This window comes from Schistocerca americana, chromosome X (genome assembly GCF_021461395.2).
Source record: "Schistocerca americana isolate TAMUIC-IGC-003095 chromosome X, iqSchAmer2.1, whole genome shotgun sequence".
Lineage (NCBI taxonomy): Eukaryota > Metazoa > Arthropoda > Insecta > Orthoptera > Acrididae > Schistocerca > Schistocerca americana.
In genome coordinates this window covers 153,638,731-153,659,697 of record NC_060130.1, presented here as the reverse complement: position 1 = coordinate 153,659,697, position 20,967 = coordinate 153,638,731, and the positions used below count along the sequence as shown (strand labels likewise).

General features: G+C 43.2%; 1 protein-coding gene across 1 annotated transcript in view; it reads left to right on the top strand.

Moving 5' to 3' along the window:
• Positions 1 to 20,967, top strand: part of LOC124555875 (Down syndrome cell adhesion molecule-like protein Dscam2) — a 238,007-nt gene that overhangs the window by 136,050 nt on the left and 80,990 nt on the right. The window contains exon 11 of the mRNA XM_047129937.1: positions 18,536 to 18,634. Within this exon, the coding sequence (XP_046985893.1) occupies positions 18,536 to 18,634 (99 nt within the window). The remainder of the gene's footprint in view (positions 1 to 18,535; positions 18,635 to 20,967) is intronic.

The following is a 20,967-nucleotide window of genomic DNA, read 5'->3' as shown; positions in this document are numbered from 1 at the left end:
TCAGGAAACGAGCAGAAAAAGTGGAAATATTGTAGTAATCATGTAATTAAATAGACTGGTATAAGGTGAACTGATGTTTTGAAAATGCATTACTGACAAATTTTCTGAGTGCAAAACTATAGTTTTCAATATGCTATGAAATATGTTACACACAACACTCATAAATGTCTGAAAATTCTCAAAAATGTATCTTTTTGCAACAAGGATACTGTTGCCAAATGTTTATAAGAATAGTTTACAATTGACAATGTAATATGGATATATAGACACACACAACACACATGCCTTGACACAGTCCGTGAAAGATTATCGGAAAAGACACAAACAATAACAATAACAATTGTTTCCAGATTTGAGAAATTCCAGAATCTATCTGGCACATGTGATCTCACATAAAGGAAAATCTAGAAACTGCTTTGTATATGGAAAGCCAAAGATTGGTTCATATACGTAAAAAAAGTGTGTGGAGTCCACAGATTTTTACAAAAATGAATTTGTGACACCTTCTACACTAGCATGCCAAAGATGAAAACCATGGTGTCTTTTTACAACCCTCAAAATAGTGAAAATCTTGGAGCACCAACAAAGCACAACCCCTACTTGGAGTGGCTAATAATGAAATTCCACTGCTTGAGACAAAGGTACACAATTTACTTGCCAGATGCTCTGATGCTCTGTTAGGAGAGAAGGGCACAGTCCAGAAATTTTAAAATATGGCTTCCTGCAGGATCTCGACTCTTTGCCAGAAAAAGTTTCTTACTAAACTTCTGAAATGTAACTTCAATGTGATACTATCATGCCCATGATAACAAAAGATGATTTTACCAGTCCATTTCACCTTCGATGTCCCTGCAGAATGTTAGCACTCATGACTTGAGGGCCATCATGTACTTTACGCAGAAGTCCCATTTCAGTCATACAGTGATAGCCACCTATGGCGTGATGCTGCTATGCTGAACACAACATGACAGCCTGATTTATTGGGTGACAAAATCTGGCAAATGCCTGTTGAGGTGATTTGTGGAAACATTATATGCAACATTTGTTTCAACCCTTATTTTCTGACAAACAATATGATTAGGAACCATTACATCTAGGACGCTACATAACACAAGATATTGCAGCCACTGTGGCCAAGTGGTTCTAGGCACTTCATCTAGAACTGTGCTGCTGTTACGGTCGCAGGTTCGAACCCTGCCTTGGGCATGGATGTGTGTGATGTCCTTAGGTTAGTTAGGTTTAAGTAGTTCTAAGTCTAGGGGACTGGTGACCTCAGATGTTAAGTCCTATAGTGCTTAGAGCCCTTTGAATCAGTTTTGAACATAACCCCAGATACTGCCACTCCTTCAAGCAAACCCACCTATCTCATGTCGAAACAGCAATTCCTGGACAAATGTGGGGAGAAATGTGTAAGTAAAATTGTAGAAAGGACCCACCTGCGTGTGTAAGTCCATTTTTTTCCTACATACAGTGGAGATGTTGCTCCTTAGATATGTGGGATATGATCGATCATCAACCTGTTTCCTTACAGTCCTCAAGCAAACATTGTTGATGATTTGTGGACTTGTATACAAATCATGTAGAGTGTTTGTCCCAGGTTTTTCTATTTTAACATCACTACATTGACAGGCTCTGATTGCAGTGCCTAAACTTGCAGTCAGATATCATGTACAGTGCTGTGTGCTATTCTGTATGTTATGTGGTACGAAGTTCAGTTCAGTTGTAGGAATCTTTCTCAGTTTACCAATTAGTTTCTTTTCCAGACATAATGTAAGCTTAGTTTTTCAAACTCTGTTTGGTTTATCAAATGTTAGTGGTATATTAATTTATTTTACTGACCATCCCATCATGGTTTCCAATTACCCCAAGTACAAAAAACAAAAAAATCAACTCTTTCTACAATTTCATTGTTAATCTTGAAAAGGCACTCAGAAATCTCAACTGAAGTCAGCAAGAGCTCTCATGCTGTGTATGAGGTCAGCACAACAGACTTCAAATTTGAGGGAAGAACCAAGTTTTATGGCTGCCCAGGCATGACAACCATAATTTGGATATGGAGTAGGACGTGACCAAGTTGTGACTAAAATCTGGTGGCAGGAAAACTTTTAGTTACACATAAGTGTCAGGTAGTATAAAACAGTTACTTAGCTTTATTGACAGTGAAGAGTGTACTATAGATACAGTTCCAGTTAGTGTCCAAAGAATATTCCTCATTTGTGGCCTAAGTCATTATACAATACTGGATCACACAGCGAGCTAGCTAACCAGACAACTAACGACAGCACTGACGACTGCAACGAGCTGTCTGCAAGACTGCTGACTTGGGGCCAGTGCTTCTGTGTATCGTGTAGCCAGAGGCTGCTGTAGGCCCCAGCTCAGCAGTGGCGCGATGTCTTCGGTCGGCGGCAATGCCATGCGCCGCTGGATGTTGCGATGGGAAACTGTGGCAAGCAATGCAATGGCAGGGCACGCACGCTATTCAGTTGGGTCCACGGATACAACATTCCTCCCCCCTTGAAAGGCTACCAAGACGTCAGATGCTGCCAGAGCCTGATGACAGAGGGGGGAATGTGGCTACTGTGAGGCGATGGGGAGCCAACGGAGCAAGGCTGGGTGGAGTCGACTCCCACGTCCCGGCATTCGCCCTGCACTGAAGCCGGAACCAGCCGAAATGAACCCAAGGATGCAACGCACAGCAGCCACGATGGACCCAACACTTAACGGCCCCAGACGCTTGAGGATGACGACGAAGCCTCGGGCGGTGGGAAGATGACCCAGGAGAAGAGGCAGAGATAGAGTCCTGGCTAGGAAGAGCCAGAGGGCGGGCTGGACCAGCCTGGACAACCGCGTTGACTTCCATCGGGGAAGGCTCCTGCGGCGTCAATGGCTGCGAGGTGGGGTCGGTGAGGGATGCCCATCATTCAGGAACCGGGGCGAGTCCACCTGTGGGTCTGCAACTGGGAAGCCTGCGGCAGTGTCACTAGCACGGCAAAGCCGCAGCTGATTGTGGTGGCAGTGCTGCAAGCTGATGGGGATGGTAACAAGAAACATGTGGGAAACCAACTGCCGGATGAAGGTACGCTGCCCCCACTAGCGGCAGCCATCAAACAACCTGCAATACACAGGAGTGTTAGGCGCAAAGCAATTATGCGGCCACAGTGGCGTTGGCGCATGCAGTGGCAGGTGCAGCAGGGTGAGCAAAGTTCTGTGGCAACGGCCATGAAACAACTCTGCCGGCGACAGGCCGTCGCGAGGCTGTGAACGATAAGGTGAAAGGAATGCGAGCAAAGCTTGGTCTCTCGTGTGGGTGGCGTGAAGTTTGCTTACCTGTTGTTTAAAAGTACGGACAAACTACTCAGCCTCGCCATTGGACTGAGGGTGGAAAGGATCACTTGTGAGATGAGCAATCCCATTGGCAATGCAAAACTGTTCAAAGTCGAATGAAACAAAAGAGGGACCATTGTCTGTTACAATCAGTTCAGGTAAACCTTCAAGGCAAAAGATGGACAAAAGGGCGTGGGTGGTGCTCGGAGTAGTGATATTGTTTATTGCAATGACAAAAGAAAACTAAAAGCCAGAGAGTACCCCAGAATGGACCCGCAAAGTTGAGGTGTACAAGCTGCCAAGGTGCAGAAGGTGTGGGCCATGGAGCAAACGTCTGGGGCGGGGCCGACTGGTGTTCGATGCACGAACTGCACTGAGCGGTTAAATGTTCAATATCTTTGTCTATGCATGCAAGTTGCTTAGTGCGTACCATTCCCCAGTGGCCCTGATGTAGCGCCGTCAAAACTTCATGCCGCAAAGACTGTGGAGTAACTACTCGAGTCTGTCCAGACTGAGAACGAAGCAGCAAAACACCATGTTGCACTGAGAGGTCGTGGCGTTGAGCAAAATAATGGCACATGATTGGATTTGCAATGTCCTTTGGCAAACGGGGCCTGGCGGTGCGCACCAAATGCAAATGTTCTCCCAAGTCCAAGTCCAAAGCTGTGGCCTGTGCAATCTTCCGGAAATCTACATCTACATCTACATCTACATTGATACTCCGCAAGCCACCCAACGGTGTGTGGCGGAGGGCACCTTACGTGCCACTGTCATTACCTCCCTTTCCTGTTCCAGTCGCGTATGGTTCGCGGGAAGAACGACTGTCTGAAAGCCTCCGTGCGCGCTCTAATATCTCTAATTTTACATTCGTGATCTCCTCGGGAAGTATAAGTAGGGGGAAGCAATATATTCGATACCTCATCCAGAAACGCATCCTCTCGAAACCTGGCGAGCAGGCTACACCGCGATGCAGAGCGCCTCTCTTGCAGAGTCTGCCACTTGAGTTTATTAAACATCTCTGTAACGCTATCACGGTTACCAAATAACCCAGTGACGAAACGCGCCGCTCTTCTTTGGATCTTCTCTATCTCCTCCGTCAACCCGACCTGGTACGGATCCCACACTGATGAGCAATACTCAAGTATAGGTCGAACGAGTGTTTTGTAAGCCACCTCCTTTGTTGATGGACTACATTTTCTAAGCACTCTCCCAATGAATCTCAACCTGGTACCCGCCTTACCAACAATTAGTTTTATATGATCATTCCACTTCAAATCGTTCCGTACGCATACTCCCAGATATTTTACTGAAGTAACTGCTACCAGTGTTTGTTCCGCTATCATATAATCATACAATAAAGGATCCTTCTTTCTATGTATTCGCAATACATTACATTTGTCTATGTTAAGGGTCAGTTGCCACTCCCTGCACCAAGTGCCTATCCGCTGCAGATCTTCCTGTATTTCGCTACAATTTTCTAATGCAGCAACTTCTCTGTATACTACAGCATCATCCGCGAAAAGCCGCATGGAACTTCCGACACTATCTACTAAGTCATTTATATATATTGTGAAAAGCAATGGTCCCATAACACTCCCCTGTGGCACGCCAGAGGTTACTTTAACGTCTGTAGACGTCTCTCCATTGATAACAACATGCTGTGTTCTGTTTGCCAAAAACTCCTCAATCCAGCCACACAGCTGGTCTGATATTCCGTAGGCTCTTACTTTGCTTATCAGGCGACAGTGCGGAACTGTATCGAACGCCTTCCGGAAGTCAAGAAAAATAGCATCTACCTGGGAGCCTGTATCTAATATTTTCTGGGTCTCATGAACAAATAAGGCGAGTTGGGTCTCACACGATCGCTGTTTCCGGAATCCATGTTGATTCCTACATAGTAGATTCTGGGTTTCCAGAAATGACATGATACGCGAGCAAAAAACATGTTCTAAAATTCTACAAGAGATCGACGTAAGAGATATAGGTCTATAGTTTTGCGCATCTGCTCGACGACCCTTCTTGAAGACTGGGACTATCTGTGCTCTTTTCCAATCATTTGGAACCCTCCGTTCCTCTAGAGACTTGCGGTACACGGCTGTTAGAAGGGGGGCAAGTTCTTTCGCGTACTCTGTGTAGAATCGAATTGGTATCCCGTCAGGTCCAGTGGACTTTCCTCTATTGAGTGATTCCAGTTGCTTTTCTATTCCTTGGACACTTATTTCGATGTCAGCCATTTTTTCGTTTGTGCGAGGATTTAGAGAAGGAACTGCAGTGCGGTCTTCCTCTGTGAAACAGCTTTGGAAAAAGGTGTTTAGTATTTCAGCTTTACGCGTGTCATCCTCTGTTTCAATGCCATCATCATCCCGTAGTGTCTGGATATGCTGTTTCGAGCCACTTACTGATTTAACGTAAGACCAGAACTTCCTAGGATTTTCTGTCAAGTCGGTACATAGAATTTTACTTTCGAATTCAATGAACGCTTCACGCATAGCCCTCCTTACGCTAACTTTGACATCGTTTAGCTTCTGTTTGTCTGAGAGGTTTTGGCTGCGTTTAAACTTGGAGTGAAGCTCTCTTTGCTTTCGCAGTAGTTTCCTAACTTTGTTGTTGTACCACGGTGGGTTTTTCCCGTCCCTCACAGTTTTACTCGGCACGTACCTGTCTAAAACGCATTTTACGATTGCCTTGAACTTTTTCCATAAACACTCAACATTGTCAGCGTCGGAACAGAAATTTTCGTTTTGATCTGTTAGGTAGTCTGAAATCTGCCTTCTATTACTCTTGCTAAACAGATAAACCTTCCTCCCTTTTTTTATATTCCTATTAACTTCCATATTCAGGGATGCTGCAACGGCCTTATGATCACTGATTCCCTGTTCTGTACATACAGATTCGAAAAGTTCGGGTCTGTTTGTTATCAGTAGGTCCAATATGTTATCTCCACGAGTCGGTTCTCTGTTTAATTGCTCGAGGTAATTTTCGGATAGTGCACTCAGTATAATGTCACTCGATGCTCTGTCCCTACCACCCGTGCTAAACATCTGAGTGTCCCAGTCTATATCTGGTAAATTGAAATCTCCACCTAAGACTATAACATGCTGAGAAAATTTATGTGAAATGTATTCCAAATTTTCTCTCAGTTGTTCTGCCACTAATGCTGCTGAGTCGGGAGGTCGGTAAAAGGAGCCAATTATTAACCTAGTTCGGTTGTTTAGTGTAACCTCCACCCATAATAATTCACAGGAACTATCCACTTCTACTTCACTACAGGATAAACTACTACTAACAGCGATGAACACTCCACCACCGGTTGCATGCAATCTATCCTTTCTAAACACCGTCTGTACCTTTGTAAAAATTTCGGCAGAATCTATCTCTGGCTTAAGCCAGCTTTCTGTACCTATAACGATTTCAGCTTCGGTGCCTTCTATCAGCGCTTGAAGTTCCGGTACTTTACCAACGCAGCTTCGACAGTTGACAATTACGATACCGATTGCTGCTCGGTCCCCGCATGTCCTGACTTTGCCCCGCACCCGTTGAGGCTGTTGCCCTTTCTGTACTTGCCCAAGGCCATCTAACCTAAAAAACCGCCCAGCCCACGCCACACAACCCCTGCTACCCGTGTAGCCGCTTGTTGCGTGTAGTGGACTCCTGACCTATCCAGCGGAACCCGAAACCCCACCACCCTATGGCGCAAGTCAAGGAATCTGCAGCCCACACGGTCGCAGAACCGTCTCAGCCTCTGATTCAGACCCTCCACTCGGCTCTGTACCAAAGGTCCGCAGTCAGTCCTGTCGACGATGCTGCAGATGGTGAGCTCTGCTTTCATCCCGCTAGCGAGACTGGCAGTCTTCACCAAATCAGATAGCCGCCGGAAGCCAGAGAGGATTTCCTCCGATCCATAGCGACACACATCATTGGTGCCGACATGAGCGACCACCCGCAGATGGGTGCACCCTGTACCCTTCATGGCATCCGGAAGGACCCTTTCCACATCTGGAATGACTCCCCCCGGTATGCACACGGAGTGCACATTGGTTTTCTTCCCCTCTCTTGCTGCCATTTCCCTAAGGGGCCCCATTACGCGCCTGACGTTGGAGCTCCCAACTACCAGTAAGCCCACCCTCTGCGACTGCCCGGATCTTGCAGACTGAGGGGCAACCTCTGGAACAGGACAAGCAGCCATGTCAGGCCGAAGATCAGTATCAGCCTGAGACAGAGCCTGAAACCGGTTCGTCAGACAAACTGGAGAGGCTTTCCGTTCAGCCCTCTGGAATGTCTTTCGCCCCCTGCCACACCTTGAAACGACCTCCCACTCTACCACAGGTGAGGGATCAGCCTCAATGCGGGCAGTATCCCGGGCAACCACAGTCGTAGTCCGATCAGGGGATGCGTGGGACGAGCTGGCCGTCCCCGACAAACCCCCATCCCGACCCCCACAGTGATGCCCATTGGCAACAGCCTCAAGCTGTGTGACCGAAGCCAACACTGCCTGAAGCTGGGAGCGAAGGGATGCCAACTCAGCCTGCATCCGAACACAGCAGTTGCAGTTCCTATCCATGCTAAAAACTGTTTTGCTAAGAACGTCTGAACTAATCTACAGAGAGCGCAAACAAATCGACAAAATTTAAACGGTTATTAAAATACAAGATTGCCTAGTAAATGCAGTAATGCTGCTACTTGCGCACTGCTGACACTGCTCGGCGGCGGAAGGAGACTAAGCGAAATTACACTATTCAGATACTAAAACACGATGCTACACTCTCAAATACTATAATACGCCCGAAATTTATGAACTAAACAATGCAAGTACCAAAAACACGCAAAGAAATTAAGAATTAAACTATGTAACAAATGAGTGAGCTAGGAGTATACGACTTGCTGCTCAGCTGCTTATCCAACGGCGGCAGGGAGGACACTGACTGCGACCAACCGACACTGGCCGTTCAAAACAAAACAGTAGACAAACGACTACGCGACTTTACACTATTCAGGTACTAAAACGCGATGCTACAACTCTCAAATACTATAATACGCTCGAAATTTATGAATTAAACAATGCAAGTACCAAAAACACGCAAAGAAATTAAGAATTAAACTATGTAACAAATGAGTGAGCTAGGAGTATACGACTTGCTGCTCAGCTGCTTATCCAACGGCGGCAGGGAGGACACTGACTGCGACCAACCGACACTGGCCGTTCAAAACAAAACAGTAGACAAACGACTACGCGAATTTACACTATTCAGGTACTAAAACGCGATGCTACAACTCTCAAATACTATAACACGCTCGAAATTTATGAATTAAACAATGCAAGTACCAAAAACACGCAAAGAAATTAAGAATTAAACTATGTAACAAATGAGTGAGCTAGGAGTATACGACTTGCTGCTCAGCTGCTTATCCAACGGCGGCAGGGCGGAGGAAAATGAGTGATCATGTCACTGTCATGGGAATCGATGTGTCAACATGCAATATTTGACTCATCAAAAGCATTGTCATGGGCTATTGGCAAACAAGACAACAGATCCGCATTGTAATGGCGAAAAGTAGGGCGATAGACAATTTCATATTGATAATTTGGCAATAACAAAGCCGCTGGAGCTTCTGAGTCGTTCAGGGAGGGGGGGGGGGGACTGGCTTGGCTGGATGGAACAATGACTGTAGACTGTATGGTCCGTCACCAGTAAAATTTTTCGGCCATAGAAAAAGTCGTGGAACTTTGTGACCCCATATATGATTGCGAAGGCTTCTTTTTCAATTTTCGAATAGTTTTGTTGTGCAATAGTAAGCAATTTAGAAGCAAAAGCTATTGGTCGATCAGCAGATCCAACACGATGCAACAACACAGCACCTATACCTTAGGATGAAGCGTCCACAGCAAACACAACTGGTTGAGTGGGATCAAAATGGACTAGGCAACGAGCACTCAAGAGGGCATTTTTCAGTTTCTGAAATGTCGCTTGGCATTCGCTCGACTACACAAACGGAACATTGTGCCGGTGTAATTGGTGCAACGGCACAGCTATTTGTGTAGCATTGGGGATGAACTGATGATAATAGGTAATCTTGCCTAACACAGATTGCAATTCGGACAAGTTTTTAGGTGAAGGAAGGTTGGCAATGGCACAAAGGTGTGACTGCAATGGATGGACACCTTGTGCGTTGATTACATGTCCCAAATATTCTATTCCTGTACAAAATACACACATTTGTCTTTGTTCACTTTGAGGCCTGCCTCTGACAACACTGAAAATAGGCGACGCAAATTCTGCAAGTGTTCATCTTTAGTACAACCGGCAACTATGATGTCGTCCAGATAATTGGAGCAAAGAGGGACCTTGGCAATCAGTTGTGACAAGTAATGCTGAAAAATAGCAGGAGCTGATGAGCTGCCAAAGGGGAGGTGTAAATACTTAAAAAGACCCAAGTGCGTGTTGATCACAAAGATGTCTTGGGATGCTTCATCTAAAGGAATTTGCAAATACGCGTCCCGCAAGACAATCTTGAAATGCCTAATTTGTCCATCAAGTCCTCCGGGTGAGGGAGAGGATAGCTACCCACAATTGTTTGTTGATTCACTGTACTCTTGAAGTCCACACACAGATGCAAGGAACCATTGGGCTTCGTCAGCACAACTAATGGGGAGGCCCACTGACTAGCACTAACGGGCGCAATCACCCCCTCATTTTGCAAGGAACAGAGTTCGGCTGCAACTTGATCACGCAATGCGTGAGGCACTAATCGTGCTTTGCAAAAATGTGGCTGGGTGCTTGCCTTGAGCATGACATGTGCAACATAGTCACGGATGCAGCCCAAGCCACTGCTAAACAATTCTTGGAACTCGTCACGGAGGGGGACAACAGCATCAGTAGTAGGACAATCACTAATTGCTAACACATTGTTTTGGATGCTGAGTCCGAACAAATCGAAGCAGTCCAGTCCAAAAATGTTTTTGCATGAGTGTGCGGCTGCAACACGCAACTGAATTGTCTTGGTCACATTATGGTATTGTGCTGGAAAACTACATGTGCCAAGAACTGAAATACGCTCACCGCTATATGCTGTAAGCGGAGAAGAGGGCTTTCCTAGCAGTTCATACACATGGCTATTAATCAGTGAAATTTCACATGATGCGAAGCCAGGAGCAAGTCAAAGTACAATTTGTGAGCCCGTCGGTGCACAGAGGGTGGCAATGCACTACCACTATTAACGACATTGACACTACGGAACAAGTCACTAGCTAAAACACTCTTTTCAACACTGTCGACGATAGACCCAATAACATGGACTGAATGTGCATGTCCAGAAGCACAAGGAGAAAATGTATTCAGTTTATGCTGTTGGCACACGGATTGTACATGTCCAGTCTTCCCACACACGTAGCAAGAATAGTTACGCAATGGACAATTTTCGCATTTGTGACGCATATTACACTGCGGGCATGATTTCAAAGGCACCCGCGAGGAAGCAAATTGTTTGTTTTGATGCAAAGGCTGTTGGTGGGAATGCAAGCTACTGCCACCATGCCATTTGTGTACCCACGTTGTGCACGGCAACTTTTCCCTACGACGGTCGGAATGTCGTACACTAGTGTTGTTCGACACACGACAAATGGATGGCAAGTCAAAACTGTTTTGAGCATTTTCACATGCATCTCTACTTTCCAAGATAGTGACAACTTGGATGAGAGAGGGATCAGGGATCCGCTATATCTACTCCCTAGCATGTACGTCCTGCACATTCTGAGTGATGGTGTCGTGAATCATAGTGTCTGCAAAAAGTTTACCACAGTCACACATAAATCGACAATCACAAGTTAATCCTTTAAAGTCAGTAATACACTCTTTGTAGGTTTTACCCGGCTGTCTAGGATAGCGAAAGAAAGTATTGTGACAAAGCCTGTATGCACTGTCCGTATTGCAAAAGTTCTGGGCGGGAGGCCGGAAACAACTTTTCTAGGAGTCGGTATACTTTAACACCCGCGGAGGCCAATAGAAAAGCAAGTTTTAGCTGACCGGGGTGCTGGTGAGCCGTCATGTGTGCCTCGAATAGAGCTAGATATTCATTCCCTGTTTCTTCATCCTGATTGAGGGCTCTGAATGGCGGCGTGCAGGTTGGTCAGTCTGTGGGGCCGACTGCTGCAGGCGTCGCTGATTGCTGCTGCGCTGTTATTAGTTGCTGCACGCCGGACAAAAGTTGAGTCATCTGCTGCATCTGCAAAAGCAAAATCTGTTCAAGAGTGACTGTGGAGGTAGTAGATGCTTGCGCCGGATTGGGAGGAGCCTGGTGTGGATACGTGGGAGTAGCCATGTTAGTACAATGCAACTGTTCACAGCAAGATACCAATAAACAAAACAAAGGTGCGAAGTGCTCCACACTGAAATCCGGAAATGTGCACAAGAAATTCAGTTAGTTTTGGTTAGGCGCAAGCAAGAAGCAATTAGCAAACGGTTCACAAACGATAGCAAACGTTGAGGCAAGCGGGATTGACAACAGCGGCGGGAGGCAGAGTCCACCCGCTGCTCAGCAAAATCAAAATCCTCGTCACCACTTTTATGGCTGCCCGGGAATGGCAACCATAATTTGGATATGGAATAGGTTGTGACTAAAATCTGGTTGCGGGAAAACGATTAGTGACAAATAAGTGCCAGTTAGTATAAAACAGTTACTTAGCTTTATTGACAGTGAAGAGTGTACCGTAGATACAGTTCCAATTAATGTCCAGAGAATATTCCTTATTCATGGCCTAAGTCATTATACAATACTGGATCACACAGCGAGCTAGCTAACCAGACAACGAATGATGGCACTGATGACTGCAACGATCTGTCTGCAAAACTGCTGACTTGAGGCCAGCACTCCTGTTATATCGTGTAGCCAGAGGGCGCTGTAGGCCCCAGCTCAGCAATGATGCAACGTCTTTGGTTGGCGGCAACGCCATGCACTGCCGGCGGTCGCAATGGGAAACTGTGGTAAGCGATGCGACGGCAGGGCGCGCATGCTATTCGGTAGGGTTCGCAGATACAACACCAAGTGATTGCAAAACAATTTACATATCTTGAGTAACAGCACTCTCTATTGATCAAGTAGGAGATGCTTGAGCAACCACCTTATAGACCTGATCTCTCCCCATGTGATTTCACCCCTTCAGTTCCTTAAGAACAGCCTCAAAGGGTTGATTCCTGCCTGACAAGGATGTGCAGCAGGCAGGTATGGAATTCTTCATGTGGCATTCCACTTTGTTTTACCAAGCGGGTAGATTCAACCAGGTGTATCTGTGTGATGATTTTCGTAGTGCTGATGGAAATTTTGCCTGATTGGCATATCAATTATGGACTGTACAGACTTCAGACAGAAACCTTTTGATCACCCCTTACATGTCAAATTTATGCTGTAAGTTTGTTTTTGTCTGAAAAGTGTTGGAGTTATAATAATAGTGTAAAAAATCCAACCAGAATTCTGATATCAACAATTTTATAAATTCTGAATTATGACACAATTTAAATATTTCATATTTCAGAAACAAAATAATCCAGCAAGTTTAATAAGATATAAAATGCATTCAGCATACACCATCACCTAAACTTTCTGATGAGCTATAAATTCAAAGAAGGTAGTTGCTTTTTGTAAATAAGCGAATTTTTAAGTTATTTATTTCATTAAATTACATTTCATTAATATACTGGAACTGCTAATGTGGCTTTTTAGATTTCATTTTGAAGTTCTGGTCATTATCAAAGTATATTGAATACTGTTCATATTTAAATTGCTTTGCAGTACACTGTATTAGTTTTGAACATTTGGATATGGCAAATGTGGTCGTAACCATGGTTTGCTAAAACCACTTCTTTTCTTTGCTAACAATAAAAATATAAACAAATATTATAATATTGTGGAAGTATAGATATCAATGAGGATATTAAAATTAAAAATTATATATGCTGTCATCTGAGTATAAAAAATGCTAGTAAACAACCCAATCCACAGTAACGGGCAGTGCATAGTGTGATACCTGACCAGTTTCCTCATTGAAACGATCAGTGCCCAGCCTAAAGTATTATAATCTATAAAATTTTGTTTTGATATGTTGGTATTTATTTGTTTGTGTCAAAATCATCCAACTTCAGCATGTAAGGTACATAAAAATACATATACAACACTTGGTAAAGATAAATGATCACATTGGTTTATTGGCACAATGCTAGGTAAATGCAAACAGTCTACTAAGGAAATGGCTTACAAATCACTCATGGGAATGGTAGAAAATAGGACTAAAGGGGATAAAGGACATATATAGAGAACGGAAATACAAATGGTCACAGGTTTCATAAACCAATGGGAGAGTGCCACAGAGATTCTGAAAAAACTAAACTTGCCGACACTTGAAGATAGATGAAATACTATCGAGAGAAAGCCTACTTCCAAAGTTTCAAGAAAGCCTACTTCCAAAGTTTCAAGAAGAAGCTTAAATGATTACTCTATGGATATGATATAATTCCCTATGTATCACTCTTGTAGCGGTCATGTGCACAACATTAGATTCATTAAAGTTCTCAAAGGGGCATTTAAACAGTCATTGAGTCATTGGTCCCATGCTCCATACATGAATGGAACAAGAAGACCTAATAACTGGTGCAATGGGACATACCCTCTGCTATGCTCCTCACAGTGTTTGCAGAATGTGGGTGTAGATGTAGAAATAGCGCCTATAGAGTAAGTGCTAATTTAAAATTTGAAGACAGTAATTCGTTTTGCAGGATGTAGTCTTCACTGGTATAGTTTGTTGAACTCCAGTCACAGTCACTTATAAAGTAATACTACTATGGACTTTGAAGAATACATTAAATGAATGTTGACACAAAAGATGAAGGTGTTTGTGTAAGCAACTTTAGCTCATTGTTTGGCAATCACTATGTCTTAAGAGCTTGCAGACATCAAGTCAACAATGGAAATTCTTGCAGGACATAGTCTACATTGGCATAAGTGCTCCATAGTTTATTGAACTCCACAGTCACAAAGTGTGATTATGTGGAATAACCTCATTTCTGTAAATTTTTTTTGACCTTGCAACCCCTGTTCTTAGCTTGTTCAGTTTTCCACAAGGGCCATTATTCATAAAAACCAGCAGATAAATTTTCCAAAGGTGTAATCCAATGTTGTTCAGACTTCATATTCCTCATAGATAATTGATAACACATCTTTTGGCAAGGATTGTCTGTTGACCTTATGAAACTTTCCCTGGATGTCAGTTTTGAAGGAGTAGGATGGTGACTGTATAATGGGTGTTTATCAGAGGTGGATACTGTATACCTTTGTCTGCCTGCAGCTACTTCACATTAATGTCTGCAGTGAGTTCTAACTAAATGGCAGAGTTTATCTGATGGTGTAGGTTCAGACATCTGATAACGAGCCTAAATGACTCATTAAGAATGATATCCTCTTGTTTAGCATATTCAGGATTGTACCTTTAGTACCCCACCAGTGGACATCACAATGGAGTCAAATGAGTTGGTCTGAGTGGTGCTGTGGAATAGTGCAGAAGCCTACCATGGGGTTGCACATAGTGCCTAGTATGGGCAGACCCACTGGTAGAGGTAGGTGACAGTAAGCCAAGCTGGCTAGAGCTGACACCGAGTTCAGCTACTGCAGATCCTACCTTGTGTATCATGTTGAGTGTTGTTACTGAGAGCTCAGTCAACAGCTGCCCACACTTGGTGTGTGCTGAGCTATTCCTGTGCCCATCTCTATGAGGGTTAAGACTTTCTGCTTCCCATAGACTGACTCACATGGTGAGTTGTTGTTTCCTGTCATGAGGTTTTGTTCCAAGCTGTCATTGGCCCGTGAAGTACCCATGATGAAAGTGTAGTGCAGCAGTGTTGCCACACCAGTACAGACCCTAAAATACCCAATAGGACTAACATATTTACCTGCTGTGGGACGAAACGTACAGCTTTAATCTTAACTGCTTTTGCTGCTGCACCCCATGATGTTCCCATAATTTTGTGCAGTTTATTGTTTCTTGCAGATACTTTTTGTTTTACATTCAAACACTGCTGCCTGAAAGTCAATGTACAGTCAATAGCGATGCCACTATATGTGTGTGAGAAACTGTGTTCCAGCTGCAGTGCTCTCTAAGCACTCAGAGATTTCAGAGGACATGTCTGTTACTCAGATGGAATGTTCACACTTATGCCTTGGTTGGATTTGGCTTTCATAGGTTCTTACATTGGCATTTATCTAACTTCTCCAACACAGTGTTTAGATTTGTTTCCGCCTGTTTAAAGGTGTCACAGTGAGAAGAGAGGATGAGATTATCAACATAGATGAAAGTTCATTTGTTCTTATGCTGGGATTGATCATTGATATAAATATTAAAATAACAGATAAGCCAAAACATTGCCCTATGGTAATCCATTGACTGTGCAGACCTTTAAATTGTATGGTAAAACTTCTATTTTGAAACAGATCTTGAATCATTCATGTAAGGTGGTAATCTTTAGCTATTTCATGCACATTTTGCAGGAGCATTTGATGGTTGTTTGTGTTATAAGGTACTGTCAGATCAATAAATGCTACCCCAGTGACCTTTCCTGTCTCAAAGTCATTTTCAATATGCTGGATTAGATTTGATACCTGTGGTTTACAGTCATTACCCAGACTAAATCCAGCATGCTGTGGGATTAAGAAGGGTTCAGTTGCATCTAGGAGTCCATTATGGGTCATTATTTCAAAAATCTTGCAGATATGATGTAGAAGAGACATTAATCTGTAACTACTTGTTTCTTCAACATGCTTGCCAAGTTTCAGAATGGCAACTACACAAAACTTCCGTAACTGAGACAAATGTTGAAGACACATAGGAGCTATAATATGTTTTTTAACCAACATGTTTTATTTGTTTGACTCTTGTGTCATCTAAGCCAGCAGCTTTACCACTTTTATCACCTGATATTGACCTCTTCAGTTCTTCTTGGGCAAATGATTGAGAAAGATCACTCAGTTCCTCTTCCAGAGATCTACATATATTAGTTGAAGACTTATGCATATGACTGTCTCATTTACCATTTTTAAGCAATGTAATAGCTATCTGATCCGCAGAAATGTTAGTGTGTACAGATTTCTTAGCCGGACCATTATTTAATCTCTTCAGCAGTCCCTATGTTTTTTTACTGCTTCTGGGTATCTCCAGTTCTTCCATTAGTTCTATTCACTTCTCTAACTTGACCTTAGTGATTAAGTTTGTTAAGGTGTTAGTCACCTATAATTGTTTCCTTGAAAGGTTTAAGATACTCCAAGCACAAGGCAACAGCTTAAGAAATCCCTATATATAACGGATTTTGCAAACTGAAGAATACTCATGTATGAGTATCTCTGTATTATTTCAACAAGTTAATCATGGGACTCAGGTGTAGGGTCTAGTTCAATTATCTTCTGATCCAATATGACTTTCAGTTTCTCCTAATTAGTCATTCTGAAGTTAAACCTTAGGTGGAATGGTGCTACCTGTGGTCTGTTTCCAATATACATGGACATATTATTGCCTGATGTTGGGTATTTGGGATGGGAGTGCATATGAACTTATCATATTGTTCAGCAATGTTATCATCAACAAATTAAAGGTCAGGATTGTAGTCGCACCTCTGTCCGCTTGCAAATTTAACAATGCAGGCCGTTTGTTGCCACGAATTAATGTTAATTAATAGGTGTCTGCCCAATGGCGAACATGTTCATTGTTTTCATTGTCATCATTATAATCCCATACAGTACTATGACTGTTGAAATTTTCATTTAAGGACCTATCTTTTCCTGTACGAAAATGCTCGGGCTCATCAAAACCGAATATGTTACCTGGAGATTTTTATAAAGAGGAAATATCACAAAGTTCAACAGTGGTGATCTGTAAGTTGTTTCCTTCTCTGACATCAGTGAGTATAATCTTAACATCCAGTTGTGCAGATACTGAACTCCTGTATTGTCAATGGGAGCTCTCAGCAATCAGAGACAAACCAATGATCCCGGGGCATAGTTAACAGTTTCCTCTGTGTGTTTCTTGGATACACGTGACATCACATTTCTGATCAAGGCATAGCTGCTTCAACAAACCTGCTTTGCTTGGAGGTGAGCCTTCTGTTGTGATTTTGACCCTGACAAAGGCTGAAGTTTAACTGGAAGATTATCTTTCATTACAGTGGATGTTTTTGTATTGAAAGAGTCAGTTGGTAATTTTACAGAATTTTGACCATTGCACAGAGGATGCCCAGTTGCAAGTAAATATTGCAACCTTCTGGGAAATTCTATTTGTGCCCTCATCTATGGTGGTTATAAACTGTTGTAGTATTGTTGTAATTGATTTTCAGGCCTGCATTCAATCTTGATCCGTCAAACCCTTACATTCAGTTTTCACATTTATCTGCAATAGGAGCAGTCTTCAGCAAGATGAAGGTTCAGGAATATTCCATAACAACAGTTTGTCTTTTCAATTCCTCACTTCAGGGATCCAAAAACTACTTCTGGGGTTGCTGAGAATTTTTTTGGTGACATAGACTCTCTCTGACCAATTCCTTTTTCAATTCTGAATTTTGTACTATTTTATCCACATCCTCAACTGAGGATGACACGGCACTCGGATGGTCCCGATGGGCCACTTGTGGCCCGAAGGTGGTGTGCTCTTGATAAAGTGTGTTGGAAGTGACAGTGATCATATCTGCATTTTTTAGCATGCTAATGTAGGTTGAATCAGTATCCTTTTTCTTGAACGGTGTTGGTACAGATTTTGTTGAACTTGAGTTTAAGGCTTTCTCATACTCTCTGCATCTCCAGAAAAACTGTTAATACTTGGTCTTTGTGCTAAATCTGACAAAAAAAAGTGACCGTAACATACAGGAAAGCCCAGGAAAGGACCACTCTCTGAAAGGCTGTGAATGCAATCAAGATGTCAAGAGGTGGATTGCACACTGTGTGCAATAATGGAAATAATCAATTACCCGCTATCAAGCTATTAGCTTACAGGAAATGCATGTGTAATATGAAAAAATCTCAATTGTGAGACATTCACAAGCTACATGAATAATGAATAAACTATTTTTAATGAAATTAAAGATACAGTTGCCATAATACACTCATGCTGCATAATTACAATCTCTAATTTTTGTTGTAAGGATCTTTACATGCGAAGCTGTCAGTAAGCATGACATGTTTTTCTCAGTTCCACCCACACCAAGTGATGTACGAGTTACTTCCAGAAGCATTTCAAGCATTCTGCTTCATTGGAACATTTCTTTGGAAATTAATGACATTATTCAAGGTAAGTAAAATCACACAGTTTTATTAAAATGTATCTAAACTAGAAGTACTTATAACTAGTTTTTGCAGTAAAGATTTCTCTCTGACACACAACTAAGAAACTTAAATCAGACTAAAAAAATGTTACATATTGCATTAGTTATGATAAGCATTACGATGCTCTTTACTTATGAAAACTAAGACTATTAATTATCTATAGTATTTATTAATCTTGTTCACTGGGGTTGTGGTATATTGATAGCATACATTAGAAGATGTGTTGTAACTACTTGCAGAATAAACAACACTTATTACAGTGCTGAGGACCTATAGCAAAAAATGTCTAAACAAAGTGGTAAATGAATACAAAGGGAGAGTGGTGGTGTGAGGTGTCAGAAGTTGCACCAAACTGGACCATACTTACAAATGTTGCTGCAGTTAAATTCAAATATCTGATGAAAGAAGTATTTATTCCTATAATTTACAAATAATGAGACAGGTTTTTACATGGTGACCTACAGGAAGCAGACTTTTTTTGACTAGTACACTATTGTCAGTGGTGGGATAGAGATGGCATGTATGTCATTCATGTTGAGACTGTACACCATTCCATTAGCAATAGAACAGTGAACTGTAGAATGTTGCATGTTCACATACAATTCCTTTGTCATAAATGCTTGTGCTCTTGAGCCAACATGGCAGATATTTCATCTTCACTTTAATTACACAGCTCACAACCACAATATGATACCATGATGGGCTACAGCTTTCAGACCAATAGGCAACATTCTTAAACAGAAGCTGGAATGTCCTGGTAAAGAAGTAGGGACTTAAAAGCATTGCCATTGTGACAGAGGCAATCATCAGATGGCTTAGGTGATCCACCATCAACATGCACACTGTGTACAGATGAACCATGAGTCTGTGAGAAACATGTCACATTAGGATATATACACTGAGATGACAGAAGTTGTGGGATACCTCCTAATGTTGTGTCAGACTCCTTTTGCCCAGTGTAGTGCAGCAACTCAATGTGCCATGGACTCAGTAAGTTGTTGGAAGCCTCCTGCAGAAATATTGAGCCATGCTGCCTCTATAGCTGACCATTATTGTAAAAGTGTTGCCCGTGCAGGATTTTGTACAGAAACTGACCTCTTTATTATGTTTACAAAATGATGGAGCACAGCAATCAGTCATCCTTTTCTTTCAGCCCCCCCCCCCCCCCTCCCGCCTTTGCAAGTTCGGAGATAAGAATAGGCCCGCAGTATTCCTGCCTCTTGTAAGGTGCGACTAAAAGGTGTCTCACACATTTTGGCTTTTATGTGATGGTCCCCTCTCGAGTTTGACCTCCATCTTTCAAAATTCTTCCGAAGAGTGAGCCCACTGGGGAAGGGTGCCTTACATGGTGCATTGTGTTCATCATGCATTGAGACCTTTAGCCAGCTTTCTCATTATCGCATTGCAGTCCCGCTCGTTCTCCATCCCTTGGGTGAGGATACATTCCTGTGTGTGATATCCACCATGCACTGTGCAGTGTTGCTTTCTGCGGAGACGACGACCATGGACTTCCTTGCACCTAATATCCAGCACGGTAGCCAGTCCATTGTGGTGGGGCCACCATGTACACTGGTGGCTGTAGCCCCCTGACAACACAGGGATCGCCCTGCTGATGCCTGTGCGATTAACTCCCCACATATGCCAAAAAGTAGATGCCTATCACCGTGGGGCATCAGGACTCCTGGCAGTGGCCATCCTGCCAGGTGGCTCTTGCTGAGACTGGGTGGCACCCGTGGGAAGGGCACTTGGTTGGAGTGGGTGGCATCAGGGCGGATGACCTACAATGAAGCGTGGTACATCATTTCTTGCTGGTGGCCAGCCACCAGCAGTCTCTAAACATTCTCAGGCTCAATTCAACGCTCAGAAATATGATCCCAAATCATTCCCTTCCCTGGCCACACCGTGGGAGGAGTGAAAGGCTCAGGATGGCATCGACACTTATTCACCCTGTCTCCTAGTTTGTATGAGAGCTGATGGGGAGTCTTGCATGTCAACGAAGCCTCAGTTCTTTGTAGAGCATTTAGAGGACAAGTTTGGGGAGGTGGAGGGCTTGTCCAAAATGCGCTCTAGGTCAGTATTGATAAAAATGACGTCCTCTGCCCAGTCACAAAGGTTACTTGCTTGTGACAATTGGGAGATGTTTCAGTCACCATCACACCCCATAAGAGTTTAAATATGGTCCAGGGTGTTATTTTCCATAAGGACCTTCATTTGCAGTCTGATGAAGAGCTGCGCCCCAATTTAGAGTGTCGAGGTGTTCATTTTGTCTGGCACATTAATCGGGGTCCGAAGGATACT